Genomic DNA, 17,229 nt, shown 5'->3' on the forward strand with positions numbered 1-17,229 from the left:
GGCTGGAATCGCCATGCTAGGCGATATTTCCCCCGCTGCTTGGCCCGGGAAAAAATTGCGTGTGATGTGGATGAGGTGCTGTGGCCAGACCACAACAAAAGACCGGATGCAGCATAGTCGTTTTTTTATGTAGTAGAGTGTTTTTTTTTTTTTTTTTACTCTGTGTACAGTAAATTCTTCTTTTGTTTTGTATGTAGTGTATGCACAAATTTGTGTTGTTTGGGAATGGGATGTACACTGTGTACATTGTTTTTGTTGGGACAAATAAAGTATATTTGTTACTGTGGTGTGTATTTGTGTGCTGGTGATGATTCTCAGTCATCCAGGTCAGGATCATTCCAAAAAAGTAAAAAACAAAACAACTGGACTTTTTTCGAAGTTTGAAGATGTTTCGCTTCCTATCCAAATGTGTATTTGTGTGTTCTGAGTATAAAAACAATATAGTCAAATATTTTACAACACACTTGTGTATGTACTCTCTGTAGTAATTGTATCACTGAACAAAAAAAATATAGTGGTAATATAATGGTGTTTTCCATTCATCATAGCGTTTTCCATTGAGCTCATCAGTGCTCAACTGGTTCTTATGAATGTCTACCATATAAAGGTTTTTGTGTTTCATTTGAAAACAAAATGCCATTTTGAGAGGAAATAACATTGTTTTGAATGTAAAGTTTCATTTTGCAGGAGAATTGAGGGATTTTGCTCATTGTGTCTGTTTTTTTATTTATTTGTGTGTAGAGTTCTGAGAATATGAGGCATTCTTTCAGAAAATGTGTGTCAACAATCAAGAAAAACTTTAAAAGTTCAAATTTACAAGAAACATAAAGCAAAAAGAACAGAACACTCAGCAGGACACGTGGTCTATAAAACAATAAACAGGGCAACAAGCTAAAATAAAACTATTTTCAAAAAAACAGGTCAGCTGAGATGCATTTTCAGACTTAGTTAAACATAAGGACTTATGAAAGAATTTTGACAAATTTTTCCAGTGACCTGTCCGGGTTGCTTGCATTGTAAAATAAATGTAGCTTGCAATAAAACCCGTTTTCCAAAGGGTGGCAGTGTGCACAAATGTAGGGAGTGGACTGATCTTGCCTTTGTAGGACTGAGTCTTCTATTCAGTCATCTGACAAGAGAAATGAGGTAAAGCCCTTGATCTCAAAGATAGTCACTGATGTAAAAACAAGAAAAAAATCATTGACATTGATTCCAGAGAGCTTGAAAGGAAGGAAATTAAACTGGGATGCATTCATTACATTACAAGAAAGATCAAAGTCCTCAGAGAATGTAATTTATGGGTCAGACAGAAATGTGTTTAAGTTTGATCTGATGATCTGCATGTTTAATCTCTTTGTTTACAGCTCTTTGCAAAAGTTAACACCTTGAAGGTTGATGATTAAGTGCTCTGTGTCTTTTAGTTCATGGACACCTTTCTGGATTTCCTTACGAAATCCCAGATATCAAAACAACAACAAAAATAATTCAAAGCTTTAGCCAGGTCAGAATGTGAATTTAAACCACCTGAGGAGGCATGAGTGTGACTGTATGGGTTCTGGAGCCCAGCAATAGCTTTCATTCTTGCCCAAGCTGAAGCATGTTTATGGCCATTTTCTTCTTCAGTACAGATTTGTAGTTTTGCTTCACTTTTAAAATGTCAGGTTTTATTTCTTTCATGACTGACTGTAAATCAGAGACTGTGATGAAGTGATTTCTTATGTTGACAAGACTTGACCAATTTGGTAACCAGTGGCCTGTTGATCAAATAGAGTTTAACACAGTTAATGGAAAAAACATATCCATGCAAAAGACAATATAAGAACCTGTCATATCAACCAATAGATCTAAAACATCCCCACCTTAACAAAATGTCTCAGTCAATACATCTAAAACATTCCTGTAATGACAGAACTGATTCCTCGGTTTAAACTTTTATATCCTTGGTCCTAGGTTTTTTGTCTTTTCAAAACAGTTTTAAAGGTAGGCAGCAGATGCACACAGTTGTAGGCAGCAGAGCCTAAAGGAGGGAGTGGGACAGTTTTAAAAGCACTTATAAGCATCGTTCACTGATCCGTAACACAGATCTAGTGCCTTGTCTTGTCTTGATGTGCAGGAGACATACTGATAAAGTCTCTTGATGTCTTTTAAACAGACACATGATCTAAATCATCTAAAACACATGTCGGTGCATCAGGGTAGATGGACTGCAGTTTCTGCACCACATCAAAGATGGTGCTGGAGGCAGGAGGGCTCTGCTTTTCGATCAATGTACACAATTGTAATACAGTTGGGGTAATTCACGGGGAAGATAAAAAGGTTGTGTCGACACCGAAAATAGTGCAACGTGCTGTGTTCAAATACTCTTATTATCACAAATGTCCAGTAGCATCTGTTTATATACTGACAGACCTCTCCTCCTTGTGTTTCTCCTGTTACCTCTGACTGATGGTTAAGCTGTGACAGAATCTTGCTCAGTGAAATCTCTCTGAATAAGTTCTGTTATTCATAATTTGTGGTGTGACTCTTGAGCTTTAACTTGACTGGCACACAGCAGGTTTACCAGTTGATTTACCAGGAACCACTCCATGGTGAATAAAAGAAAGTCCATCTTTGTTGGAAGGAACAAAGTCCATCTTTGTTGGAAGGAACCACAGTTTTTAGCAGATTATCTTTAAAATTGCCCAGTAATTCACTATCAGTATTCCCTTAAAACCTAAAAAGCTTTCCTTTCCTGAACAGCTTTACTACTTTAGCTTCCAAATGGCGCCAGGGCAACTTGCGGCCCTGTACGAGCATTCATCCTGTTTAAGCATCTCCCACTCAGTGCTAAGGTTTTCTCTTTGAAAATGTATTTTTTATGGCATGCGGTATCTTTTTACTCTCCCCCGTCTCCCCTTCAGGGGTGCTAAACCTGGAAATTACAGGTCTTGTGCCCCTAGTGGCTAAAATGTACACAGTGCTGCTTACTCAGCACATTTATTTATATCTGAGTATGCTATTTTTAACAGCTGCACAATATTTATTTTGTAAATTTGCTCTTACTCCTTGTCTTACTCTCTGGTGAAATGGTGATTTTGTAGTGATACAGTATTTTATCAGGTAGTGGTCAGGTGGTGAGAGGGATTGGCCTTAAATAGAGTTTCTTCTCACCGGTTTTCCACTCAGACAAAGTTCCTGCATATCACGATCTCTGATACTTTCTCCTTGTCAGCCATGCACCTTCTCCAGCACTGTATACCATCCTTCTGTCCTCTCTGCCTTCCCCCATCTGGTACCCGGTCCGTTGGTAACACTCACTCCTTTCAAAGTCCACATTTAATGCTTTGGGTGTTACTAGATCAATCTGCATGCACGCTATTTCCTACCACAGTAAGGTCAAATCAGAATTCCAGCCACACTTTTACATCAGTATCCGTATGTTCAGTCTCATCACTGACAGGTTTTAGGTTTTCTTACAGCACATAGATATTTATATTTCGGATAAATGATTTAAATCTAGTCTCATCTGACCAGTGTATATCCTTCTAAATTTTTGGTAGGGTTACACTTTCGCTGTGCTCTATTTTTGGATTGTGTATTAAATAGTGCTTTATAAATTGTTTCAATATTTGAGATAATGTTGTATAACCTAATTTTGTTTTTAACTTCCACCTTTTACTCCACAATTGCATCTGTAACATGTAATCTGCTTGTATGTGTTCCTTTGACCTTATGATGCTGTTTGTAATTATCTCTAGCAAACCTGAAAAAATGTAATTACATGCAGGTGGACTCTGGGTCACTTCTGAAGACAATGGGCTGCGCTTGATTTTATTTGGGAGCATCAGAATAAAAAAGGGTTGAATATAAATTTTTAAATTACTGTATGCATTTTTCTTACCTGACTCCGCCAGATAGATTTGCTCCGCATATCCATCTGGAAACCTTCCGTTGAAGTAATTTTGGGAAGGGGCGAAAATACTGGTTAGCTGATTGGCCTATGTTGGTGATAGACGGGCCAAATAAACCAATCAGATTCCTCGTCGCTCTGTTACGAGCGACGACGAAAACACAACCACAAGCCAAGCTACTCTTGCTGCTGCAGGTAAAGGCTCGTTAGCTCAGCAGAGAAATACTCTGTAATTCCGATAAAACTTGCTCGATAGCCACGCTAACGCTAGTTTCATCGGCTGAAGCCGCCATGTTCTTTAGACTGAACTGTCGCGCTTCCCGTTGCGTCACACCTCAGCCCGCCTCAAAGCCAACGCTGATTGGACGTTCGTTTGGTGAACGGCTCCAAATTTTCTTTAACGGAGAGTAGCCAGACTGATCTGCGAGTGAAACCTTGAAAGCTCGCGAGATCAGGATGGTCTCACGAGGCTAGCATTTTTCACCATCTTCACAACTTCCACAATAATTAACAGCTTTCTGTTGATCCTGCTCTTAAAATCTCAATTCAAATACCTTGGAGTTTGTGCTTGTAGTGTCACAGAATAGTGAATAGGTTCAAAAAGTATGAATACATTTGCAAGAGACTGTATCATTTTATCTTGGCGAACGACTATATAGTAAAGTGATACATAATGACAAAATCTGTGTTATGGTCTTTTGTAGTGCATCTTAAAGTGGAAGTAATTTTCCTTATTGAGGTCTACAATCTAAGCCTGGTCTCAGACTCTTGTGAAGAATAAAATTGAAGGCACGTGTGATGATCTGAGATTTTACTGACATCTATTTTGCCTGTGTTGATATTTTAAACATGGAGGTCATGTCTTCTTGATAGGCAGTCACTCATAAAACTGTTGTGAACCAGAGGGCAAGCTGAAAGCCAAAAGGCTGGGAGTGAGCTTTGTGTGTTTGTGCAGTGAAGTGTGACGTGAGCAACAGACAATTCAGACACAATCAATAGCTGAAATGGTGTATGTGTCGGCCTAAATGCACGAAGACTGTAAAAAGAGCAGCAAGGATTTCAGTCAAATAATATATACCACAGGATAATGCTATTTCACTCCGAATATAATTGCAGAGTTTCACCTTCCTGGGCAACATTATTTGTTTTTCAGTTGAAAATCATGTTGAAGATTTCATTGAATTATATTTGTAAGAGTAACATACTATTTGTTTTTTTTAGTTTCCTACAATCAAAAAGGAGAAAGCTTAACTGTAGAGGCCACCAAAAATCCAGGCAGAAGAAGAAGAAGAGTGTCATGATTTATGTTTTTGGACTTTTCTTCAGCCTGTCACCTCTAAGCCACCAGCCACTATCCAATCAGACAATTCAGACACAATTCAGACAATTCAGACAATTCAGACAATTCTAGACTTTCTCACCAACAGACCTCTATCAGTCCGGGTCGGACAGAACACCTCCAATGTCATCACCCTCAGCACGGGCTCCCCTCAGGGCTGCGTCCTGAGCCCCCTGCTGTTCACTCTGATGACACACGACTGCGTCCCCAGGTTCACCACCAATCACATCGTGAAGTTTGCGGACGACACAACGGTGGTGGGCCTGATCAGAGACGACAACGACCAGGACTACAGAGAGGAGGTGGAGCAGCTGGTGGGCTGGTGCAGAGACAACAGCCTGATCCTGAACGTGGAGAAGACGAAGGAGATCATCGTCGACTTCAGGAAGAACCGGCCTCACCATGCTCCACTGCTCATCAACAGCTCAGCTGTGGAGGTGGTCAGCAGCACCAAGTTCCTGGGGGTGCACATCACGGACAACCTCAGCTGGACTATGAACACCATGTCACTGGTGAAGAGGGCACAGAAGCGACTGTACTTTCTGCGGAGGATGAGGAGAGCCCGCCTGCCCCCGCCCATTCTCACGACCTTTTACAGAAGCACCATAGAGAGTATTCTGACCAGCTGTCTCTCTGTGTGGTGTGGAGGCTGCAGTGCCTCCGACTGGAAGAACGTGAGGAGAGTGGTGAGGACAGCAGAAGGGATCATCCGGGCTCCTCTTCCCTCTATTAAAGACATTTCATCGCAGCGCTGTGTGTCTCGAGCCCGTAACATCATCAGGGACCCCTCACACCCCCACCATAGACTATTCTCCCTGCTGCCCTCTGGAAAGAGGTTCCGCAGCATCCGTTGCAGGTCCACCAGGTTCTGCAAAAGCTTTTTCCCTGCTGCCATCAGACTGTTGAACTGCTGAAGTATAAAAACGGACTGTGTACCACACTCGACCCGCTAATTTGCACATTTGTATGTATCCTTCAATATCGCTGCTGCACTTTTTCCGGAAACGTACTGCGAAACTGTTTACAATGCAACTGTCTATTGTTAAATCACTGCTGCACCTTACTGCATATTTGTTTACATTGCTTACATTGTCTTTACATTTCAATCTGCCTACTGCTCACTGCTGCACTTTATCCGAAAGTTAAATTGAAAGTTATCCTGTATTTGACTGTGATTTACCACTGCATTTTTCTTATCCTGTACTGTAAATTCACTGCAAGGTATCCTGTAGAGTTACTGCAATCTTTCTGAGCTGTATGAAAAAACGAAATTTCGTTCTGTATGCACTCTGTGCTACAAAATGACAATAAAGAAAGTCTAAGTCTAAGTCTAAGTCTAAGTCTAATCAGCTCTGCCCCAGTCAATTAGCCCACATCAACTCCACCTGCTGCCAATAATTACATTCACCAGCCTGCTGTTCACCAGCCTACACATACCTGCCTCAGCCAACTCATCCCTGCCAGAACATTTCTTCTCTTCTCGTCCAGTGTGATGTGCTCAGCTAGCTGGATTCTTCTGTTAAAGTTGCCTGAGCCTGCATGCTGCAGTTCTGCCTGTTTCTCGGTGAGTTCCAGCCGCTTGCTCTGCACGTTCAGGTGGCACCTTCGGTCCACATCGTCTGTTTGGATCTTTCACTACCTACATCTTCTGGTCCCCTGCTCATCACTGCCTGCCAGCACCATCAGCCATTACACATCTGACTAGTCTGGGTCTGCTTGTCTGCCTCACCTGCCACTATTCATCCCTCACAATACACCTTTTAAAGAAACGTAACTCTGTGTCCGGCTGAATATCGGGTTCACCAGCTTCATACATTACAGAGAGGGTTACCCTGGGCAACATTTGTAAGAATCGCCACCAGTTTGATGTTCAAACATCAAACCACAACTTTTCTTGAATGACAGACGATGCCCATGAAGTAAGTGAAGACAATAAATAAATAAAATAGCAAAATAAAATTCTCAAAAAGCAAAGCATTTTCTTTTTATATTTCCTCATTTTGAGATTCATTCTTAAAAATGGTAGTACAAATTTGATGTAATGATTATGTGGAAATAGCAAAGTTAATTAAAACCTTCTGAGAGAGCTGGGTAAAGGTCAACTATGAAAAGCAAATCAAAACTGCAAAAGACCTTCAGGGTACAGTGCTTGCTCAAATATGAACCTTGCATATCAGTTATCACAACTAATTGTCCCTTCTGATTCCAACAGAAAATGTTTGCAAATCAACATCTAAACAAGGCTGGTACATTTTGAAAATGCCTATCATGGAGACTGTTCAATTTAGAACAAAAACTTTCTGTTTTGGATGCTTTGAGGACAGATTTATTGTGGGAAAAATAGTACAGAATTCACAGAAAATGTTAAAGTAGTAAAAAGGTTAAAATATGAGAAAAGCACCATTGTATTGAATGCTGATTGGTCAGCATGTGTATGCATGGATGTGTGATTATTAAACACAAAGTGTTTGGTGATTTGTAACGACCCTGAGGAGGGCCACAAGCCGAAACACTTTGGTCAGTTAATAGTATTGTTTCCTAGTACGTCAAGTGTTGCAGGAGTCTTCACCTCACCAGATCTTCAACCCTCTTCTTTCATCTTGGGAGTTGCTGAAGTTGTGCCAGATACTTGTGGATCCAAACAACTTGCGGAAAGGTGTGCCAGCAATCGATAACCACAGACTGCCGAAGCATTTTCTCTGGCTTCTTGCTTTTTTGCTTGTTTTTGAAGATGTGACATGCACATCACATACTGAGGCTGAACATATAGCTTTAAGAACCGTAAACACCTTTTACTTGTTGAAACTGGGTGTCTAAACTTTTCAAAAGAGCTAAAAATGTACAGATCCTAGTAGAATATAGTTTGTAGTCTGTGCATTTCCTCAGCTTCACAATGTCCTGCTGGTGAGTCTCCCATACGATCAATGTCAAGTGTGCTTTTTTTTTTTTTTTTTAATCCCAAGAGGTCTTATAATTCTGTCTTCACATAGAATGAAGACAAAACACATGGTGTGCTCTGAGCCTGTGAGCCGTTTTGCAGCGTGAAAACACTTGACAGCAGCTGTCACATCTGACATTATTCCTGGAAAACAACGAACCTTTCCAGGTAGCAGAATGGCGCACCACTGTCTATGAATAAAAACCTGAGCAGATGGCATGGTCAGTTCATAGAGCGTTGCGTATTACTCTTCTCAAGAACACCTCACTTATGCATTCATTCTGTCTCATACCTGCAGCTAGTTTGAGGAAACACAAGTGCATTTTAATAAATTAGAATATAATTGAAAAGCCGATACATTTCAGAACTTCGTTCACAAAGTTAAACTAATGGCCTGTATTATAAATATCCATGCCTCGCAAGCGGATAACTGCAGCATTTATTCCTGTGAATTTGTTCAGAGGTTATTTCTTGGTTAAGTTAAACTCAGAGTTCCTCAGAAAATGAGAGTATTACATAAGACAACAACAAAAAAAATTTTTTTAACACAATGCTCATAGCTATGGCCTTCGCCATCATGGGAACACTGCTCTGTTGAAAGTTGTTTAGTGGACATTCATGAGAGGGCTAAGCCCCTAATGATCATAGCTTAAGAAGTTAGCTATGAGTGCTGCATCCAAATATATTAATGGAAAGATTGGAAGGTCAAAGTGTGAAAGCAAAAGGTTCTACATTTTTTAACTGAATTACCGAAACAAATGTAACCTTTTTGGTATTGTAAATTATCCCAATGCACTTGCACTACTTCACATGGTTTCTACATACATTTTCATGACACATTTCTAGAATTACACCCCTGATTAAAGAGACCAGACACAGTGGAGTTGAAAATCTTACAATGTGTATAATTGACACAATATTGCAGGTACAACAGCAAATGAGACATGTTATTGTGGATATTTCTCCAGCTCTTTCTGTCACCTGTTTTCACCAAAGGAACAAACTCTCAATAGATTTCTGATAACAATAAAATAAAAGTAAATCTAAACAAGAAATTAAGCATTTCTTTTTCTCATACAATGATCAATTTAGAAACACTCAAGTTCTTAGCTCAGAGAAGAAGGACACCGTTATCAAGCTGGATAATATGCATTGCATTTTGCGACCTTCAGTGCATTGCAAAAGTGTTCATACAGTAGAGGTAAGTAGAAAATCATTGTTGGAAAAAAAAAAAAGCCAAGTTGAATCTATTTTTAAAATGACCAATCGGTCTTATAATGAACTAAGAAAACAGGTAGAAAAGGGTGCTCTGATCAGGTGAGAACAGTACTGAACTTTCTGGCCTACATGCCAACCACAATGTGTGACAGAAAACTGAGAATGTGCGTCATCATGAACACCCCGTTCACCCACTGAAACATGGTGTTGGCAGTATAATGCTGTGTGGATGAATCGTTTGAACACATATGGGTAAACCTTTCAGAGTTGGTGGGGAGAAGGATGGAGATAAATGTAGAGCAAGGGTCACCTTTCAGCAGAACAATGACCCTAAATACAAAGTCTAAGCTACAGTTGAACGGTTTGGATTAAAGCATATTGTTGTGCTAGTATGGCCCCCTCAAAGTCCAGATTTAATTCAACTTGATAATTTCTGCCAAGACTTGAAATGTCATGTTTTGCAAATACTCTCCATCCAATCTGACTGAGCTTGAGCTATTTTGGAAACAAAATTGGCAGAAAATGTAGTCTTTAGACGTACAAAGCTGGTGATGACATAGCCCAAAAGAGCTGTAATTAAAAATTTAAAAACGTGTTTCTACAAAGAAGTGACTCGTTGGCATTGGATAGAAATATACACTATATTCTTCAAATTATTTGGGAAAAAAATAACTATTTTCAACCTATTTGACATTTATGTTTTGTTGTGATTTGGCATATCACAAAAAGAAAATCCTAATACAATTCATTAAGCTCTGTGTCTGCAAAAATCAGAAACCTTGAAAAAAAGTTCAAGAAGTATAAATATTTTTGCAAGGAACCAAGTAGTGATGGATAAGGGCCAGGTCGAGGAATACATGCTGACCTAAGATCAGCGCAAACCTTTGTCAAGCTTCCTCTCACACTTTGGAGCGTTATGTTTACACTCCGTCACCATCCTCATACAGGAGTCAGCACGCCGAGCCACAACTATCTGCATACACACATCCCCAAATCAATAGTCGTTTCTGGAAGGTGTTGACTTTCTTATTGATCGAGTATCTTGTGATGTCTTTGTGCAGACAATGCCATTTAGTGGCCTAATAAAAGTGCATGTTTCGGTAAATGGGAGGGGGACAAAGAGAACAAACTAATGAGATCGTAAAGTGAATGAGAAAAGAGGGTAAGATTTGGAGAAGGTTGTGCAAATTTCAGCAGATGACATTGTGAGAGAGTCACTGAAATTGAAGTTATCGTCCTGAAGTCGAAGGGTTGCCTTTGAGCTGGAATGTCACCATGGCAGTCTGGGTCATTTTGATTTTCATTAAAGCGTTCTCATTTATTCTGAGTCACAAACTGAGATGCTTGCTGTGCTAATTTTTCTTTGTTCAAATATGTCCTCTTTTTAATTCTCACCAACCAACAACGTAACATTTCTCTATTCATATCTTTAAATTGACCCCATAGTATCAGAGGCAGTCACGGGCGCATTTCCTAACTGGGCACAAAAAGAGACAGACACAGACAAACAGCAACAACTCGTTTTCCCCCTTAAAAAATTAAAATATCATCTAAGAAACTTTTCTATCAACACACTAAAACAAATTAACTTGTATTTACTTTAACAGAGCCCAGATGGAGTTGGATTGTTTTCCAAAATATGGGTGCATATATAATATTGTCTTTAACACGAACCTCCCATCTGGATCAATGGCACACTTTAAGAATCCCATTGACTTAATTCATCTTTTTCCATCTCCCTGTCACACGTAATTCTGACAGTACAGAAGCCATTAATAGAGAATGTGAACTATTACAGCAGTAGTTGAAAATGCTATTTTTGAAAAATGGACTATATTAATCTCCTATTGCTGTCAGTTTAACAGCACTCTCATACATTGTTAGACTGGAGGGTTTTAATAGACCTGAATGTTTTAATAGATTTTCTTTCTGTGCCATCCAAAGAAGATTTATGCAGACTCTTTTGTTTGTCCCCTCTTTGCTTTGTCGGTCACAGACAAGTACACACATTCGCATTTACGCAATGAACTCATACATACATGCAAGCATCATCCCCTCATCCTGCATGCAAATTCATTCGAACTGAGCGCTGTCTCACGTCTTTGAAATAAAATGCGGTACATGATTTCTCCCTCGCAAGCATCTCATCAGGAAAAAGGTATTACAATGCTTTCCCAAAACATTCCCTGGAAGGCTGACACATAATGAAGCACTGTGTCACTGTCATCTTCGCCTCCCCATTACGTAGAACCAGGAAGAACACTCTAAAGGTCATTAGAACTGATGAGCGAAGAAAAAAAAAAAAGGGGGGGCGGGATTAAGATTGCGAAATACATCTCATGGAAAACTTGCAAGCAAATAAATGGCAAACATATAATGACAGAAATACATAAGAGGGAGAGCTAACTGTTTTTTTTTTCACCAAGAAAACAGAAAAAATATAAGATTTCAAAAATATGCACGCTGCTTTGTCTGCCATTAAAATAAAAGTACATTTTTTAAATGTGCATTATTTAGCCCTAACCGTGACAATGATTGTTGCTACACTTACACATAAAGCATATCACACTAAAATTCTGACTGTGTGTACAATATTATTGATCTACTGTGAACGTCAAACAAAGTACTGAACAAAGTGCTGCAGGAAATTTGTGTTTCTGCTTCTGTGTCCGTTTTTGGGTCTCTCACGAGGGTCGCCTTTAAACTAACTACTCTCATCCACTTTCTGTCAACTGAGACTTGATCCGGTCATGTGAGCCCTTTGCTTGAACCGGAACCCTCAAGTTGATGCTGCACTGCCAGCAGGGGAGTGGAGTAAATGAGCGGTAAGGTGGGAGTTGCATGTGGTAGGAGAAAAGGGAGGAGTGGGTGGATGGAATGGAAGAAAGGACATGTTGCCCCCAATTCCCTACATAGAAGGAACATGTCTGTGTGAATATTATGACAGCTTTTATTGCAAATTAAAGATAGACTAGCGGAAAGTGCTGAAGGCATGTGAAGAAGGCATGTGTGTGTTCCCCCGCAGATAAAGATTATGTGTATTAGCACTGCAAAGCCTAATGCATTGACGAGTCAAATTGTTCTGTTTCTCCTTTCTGAAGATAATCATTTGAATTTATAGTTTGTGTTTTTTTTTTTTTGTTTACAGGAAACAGTGATGTGATTATTCCAATTAGTGCCCTACTGATTCTAATAAATAAATTATTTCTACAGATTATAAGTGGAGATCAAATGTGCACGTAGGGGCAGCCGTAACACTCCATTCTCCTTATTCCCATCTTGTCAACATCTACATTACTGTTAGCAGTATAGTCTCATAATGTCCTAGGTGAAAATATTATTTCAGAGAGCCCGAACACTAGGAACAAAACATTATATGATGCCAAAAGACGAACTCTAACAGTGTCATAGAATACCGACAAATAAAGAGTAGAAGAACAGGTTGAATACTCAAGACTCCTTTGCATTTCATCTGAGTAATTTTTGTTATGTTTTTTTTTTTTATTTGCTTACTTTTGGCAAAGACACTAACCCCCAACCTTTCCTCCCTCCCTGTTAAAATTCTCCAGTTCCCCATGTCCCAAAGTCAGTCCCAGTAAGAAGACTCTCCCATCAATTATCGCTGGAGCAACAGGATGAGCAGTGAAAGCAAGAAGATGCTGATGGAGGGGAGGCTTTGTGACGCTGAACTTCTCACTTCTTTGTTTTTTGGTGGGTCGGGATAGACCATGGCTCGTTCAGTAACTGGCGCAATGAGGCGTGGCCCTCGGGAACACGTGTCATCTGCACACATCCCACTTCCTGACCCACTGACATCATCACCTATAAAACAAACAGAAATAGGTGTTTCTGTGATTATTATGTGTGTGGTAATTACAGTTAAAATTTCTTTACATAATGTTCACCTGCCTAAAACTTCAAAGAAAAGGGCAAATATATCTTGCACTAAATTTTCTGAATGCTACAAGAACTTTATTTGAAAACATCACAGTCAGACAGATGCATGTTTTACTTTTTTCAGTAAGATGACTGATGATTCGTTTTTTAAAAGTACAGTAAATCAAACCGATATATATATATATATATATATATATATATATATATATATATATATATATATATATATATATATATATTCTGGTATATATTTCACTATATTACTAATTGTTATGTAGTTTGTTATGAATTATAACTTTATAATAAATACAGTCTTCTTAAACACATTCTAATTTTGGAAAAGAATGTTATTACTATAGAATGGTCATGTAAAACTCTTTTCCTTTTTCAAATTACTTACTGGTATCCTGAAAGTCCATGTCCTTTCCGTTGAGGGCATTTTTTAGCCTGTGGGTCATGATCTTCAGTGGCATTATTTGCTGGCGTATTTTCATGTCTGGTTTGGTGATGTCAACTTCCACTTCAGGGTTGTTGATCTGACTGGCTAGGCCATCACCAATTACCTCAGGCAGATACCTGGTCAACATGAGCATTTCACAAAGGTCATCAGAATCGGATACATGAGAAATCTCTTTTTCTTACATTTATAACTTAACATGTTCCTATTGATTTTGACTAGGTGTCAGTTTTAAAGTCTAGTCACTGTGACAGTATAACTGGTTATAGTTTTGTTACAAAAAAATCACAGGTTTCATTTTAGCAACTAGAGCCTCCCTTTTCACCCAGACTCATTCACAGAGCAGGCTATAGGCAATCAGTCAACTTTTATTTATGTAGCCCTTTACAACACACAAGGTGACCAATGTGCTGTACATAAAATCAACTTTTTAGAAACAGAATTAAAAACAAAAAAGCCCAAACATAAATATAAAAAGCAAGCACAAAATAAAATACAAAATATGACACTGTGCTACTGAATGTTAAGGGCCAGTCTGAACAAATAGGTTTTAAGGCAGCAGTGGTACGAATGTCTGGAGGCAATTTGTACCAGAGCTGGGGCCCAGCGACTGAGAAGGCTAGATCACCCCAGTTTTTATACGTAGCTCTAGGGAACTCTAGGAATAAGAGCTGGTTTCTTAACCTTAAGGCCCTAGTTGGGTCGTGAACGAACAAGACTTCAGACAGGTATGGAGGGGCAAGAGCATTGAAGGGCTTTAAAAACAAATAGCAATGTTTTAAAATCAATCCTAAAAGGCACTGGAGGCCAGTGGACAGGAAAAAGGACTGGGGTGATGTGCTGTTGTCAGGGAATCTTGGTTAAAAAGCAGGCAGAGGCATTTTGAACCAACTGAAGACGGTTGATTGACAACTTGGAGACACAGGGTGTGCACTACAAAAAGATGTTTCTACACAGCTTTATGTAGTGGCAACACTTTGGAAGTAGACACAAACACACACGTTAACTTAATGATATAAAGTAAAAACAAAATATATTAGCATTCTTACAATAATACATTTTTATTATTGATATACTTAGATAGATGCTTATTTCTTTATTTTAAGTACATATTAATAGTTTTTTTTTTTTTTTATCCTTACCTGGCACGATTCATGCCATTCCAGCACTTGTCCTCAGCCCCTGTTCCACTGGCCACTCTGTCACTGCAGAGAACTTTTGGTAGCGAAATCCAATATGATCGCATTTCTCTCAGCTTCATGTTGATGTTTGACACCTAAGGCCAAATTAACATGAGATCATTTGTAGTAGCAGCAACAAGGCAGACTCAAACAGAAGGGATGCAAAACATTATACAGTCATCAGCAACATAGTGCACCTTTTTGGACTGATTTTGATTGTCATTTATCAGCTTCTAATCATCTCATAGGTATTTGTACAAAGGTGATAACAAAACTAAAGTGGTTTATTTTTTTATTATGAGCATGTCTAAGTGGGCCAATTAAATTCCTTGATTCAGCAGAGTTAATACTAACCGACTCTGACATTTTGTTGGCACTGCCTCCCAACCTGTCATCGACTATGACCCTTCTTCTGCTTGCGATGTCTCCAAATCCAGAGCTGGGGGCTCCTCCTTCGCCGAGGCTTCCACATCCCTGGAACAGCTGGTGAAGGCAGAATCAAGAAAACATGAAAAGAGAAGAAGAGGGTGGGGAAAAAAAAAAAAAAACACCAGAAGGGGGACAAGTTAATTAAAGGGGGGATTAAAGGTTGACACAATTGAGCATTCTCAGTGATAGATTGTGCAACATTGTAAGTGAACACAGAGTTTCCTGGTAGAAGAAGGAACAAACCGTTTCTTTGGAAAACCAAGAAAGACACATGGTGCTGGTTATTTGCATGACCCAAGGGTAAAGCAGTGCATTTCATATGTAGCCTGATTCACACCTCATTGAGTCATATCGTACTTATCTCCATGGACTACAAAGGCTAGAAACAACACATGGAGAATAGTTTGAAACACTGAGCCATGAAAATGAAATATTTGGAACTGTAAGCAAAGCAAAAATATATTTGGAGGACATTTTATTAGTGACGCTGCAGAACATTTTTGTTGTGATAAATGTACACACAAGAATTAATGTTGCTTGACTTTAAATACAGTGCTTTTATAAAGAGATCAAAAAGGCAATGACTCTCACTGTGTGTGGTTACCATATTGACACAGGTGAGAGACATTCCACCACGCCACAGTTCACCTCAGGCCAGATTGGCCCTTTAGGAAACCTGCGCAGAGTAAGCTGTTTTTTTCCTCTGGCCATCCACATGGATTTCCAACTTCACTTAAAGGGGTTGAATCATGCTTTTAAATCCTTCCTTTTCACATTAAAACCATTTGGTTGCAGTCTATATAAAGTGGAAAAGCAATGTTTTGGTGTGAATTCCTTGTTATTTTTGCCCCACAGCTTCTCTTTTACCTCTGTTCTGAGGAGTATCTGACAGCAACTCGTTTTGGAGTGGTCTCTTTAAATGCAAAGGAAGCACTTCACAAGCTGCCACCCTCCAGGTCGCAGAACATTCCACTCCCCCATGTTTGGCCATTTTGTAGTATACTGGTGGATGGTGTAATTATTTTGTGGGTTAATACATTCAGCAAGCAAAAAGTGTTACATATCCACTTATAGCTTCAGGCATCTTTGAGCTTGGACTGCAAAATTGAGGCGAGAAAAATACAAAAAAAAAGCCAGTTTCACAAAATTAATTAGCTGGAAGTCCATGACCTTATTTAGTAGCTCTGCACCAAATTCTGTGACTTATTTGTTCAAAAAACATAATAGAGCACAGAGAAAACTGAGCAGCTCAAAAAATGTTACCCAAACAGAGTATAAAGCTACCTACACAGTACCTGAAAAGATTAAATTAACCTTTTCTGAATTCCTAGAGTCTTTAAGTACACAACATAATGGTAAATGGTAAATGGTAAATGGACTGAACTTATATAGCGCTTTTCCAGTCATGTTGACCACCCAAAGCGCTGTACACTATAGCCACATTCACCCAGTCGCTCTCACTAACGCACACACATTTATACACCGAGAGGCAGCTCGGTAGGCAATAATGTATTAAAGGGGTAAAAAAGTTATCCCCTTTAACTGTTTTTTTTATTGTACTATTGCCAGTTGGTATTAAAGACTATTTAATACTGGTGTCCAAACACCTATATATCTGTAAATATATGCTTTGCCAGTAGACTGCATCATGACTCACCACCCTCCATTTTAAATTACATAGAAGGAGTAGTAGAATAGTGTCAATGTGGTAAAAAGCTCAGAGTGAATTTTATAAATAAAGAATAAAAGACAATACATTAAAATACATTAGACATGAGATTTTTTTTTTTGTCTGTGATGCTATTTTTACTTCTTCAGCAAGCACCTTTAACATTTTCAAAGCCTTCTAAAACTTTGATTTACTTTTCAAGTAATTATTCA

General features: G+C 39.0%; 1 protein-coding gene across 2 annotated transcripts in view; it reads right to left on the bottom strand.

The window, feature by feature from the left end:
* Positions 1-9,047: 9,047 nt before the first annotated feature.
* LOC105935925 (glypican-1) overlaps positions 9,048-17,229 on the bottom strand; it is an 88,430-nt gene continuing 80,248 nt past the window's right edge. For both annotated transcript variants that reach the window (XM_012876549.3, XM_036138130.1), the window contains 4 exons: positions 15,274-15,402; positions 14,881-15,014; positions 13,682-13,857; positions 9,048-13,206 (listed from right to left, as the gene is read on the bottom strand). In XM_012876549.3, the coding sequence (XP_012732003.2) occupies positions 13,001-13,206; positions 13,682-13,857; positions 14,881-15,014; positions 15,274-15,402 (645 nt within the window). In that variant the 3' untranslated portion in view covers positions 9,048-13,000. The remainder of the gene's footprint in view (positions 13,207-13,681; positions 13,858-14,880; positions 15,015-15,273; positions 15,403-17,229) is intronic.

Source organism: Fundulus heteroclitus, chromosome 6, assembly GCF_011125445.2.
Source record: "Fundulus heteroclitus isolate FHET01 chromosome 6, MU-UCD_Fhet_4.1, whole genome shotgun sequence".
NCBI lineage: Eukaryota > Metazoa > Chordata > Actinopteri > Cyprinodontiformes > Fundulidae > Fundulus > Fundulus heteroclitus.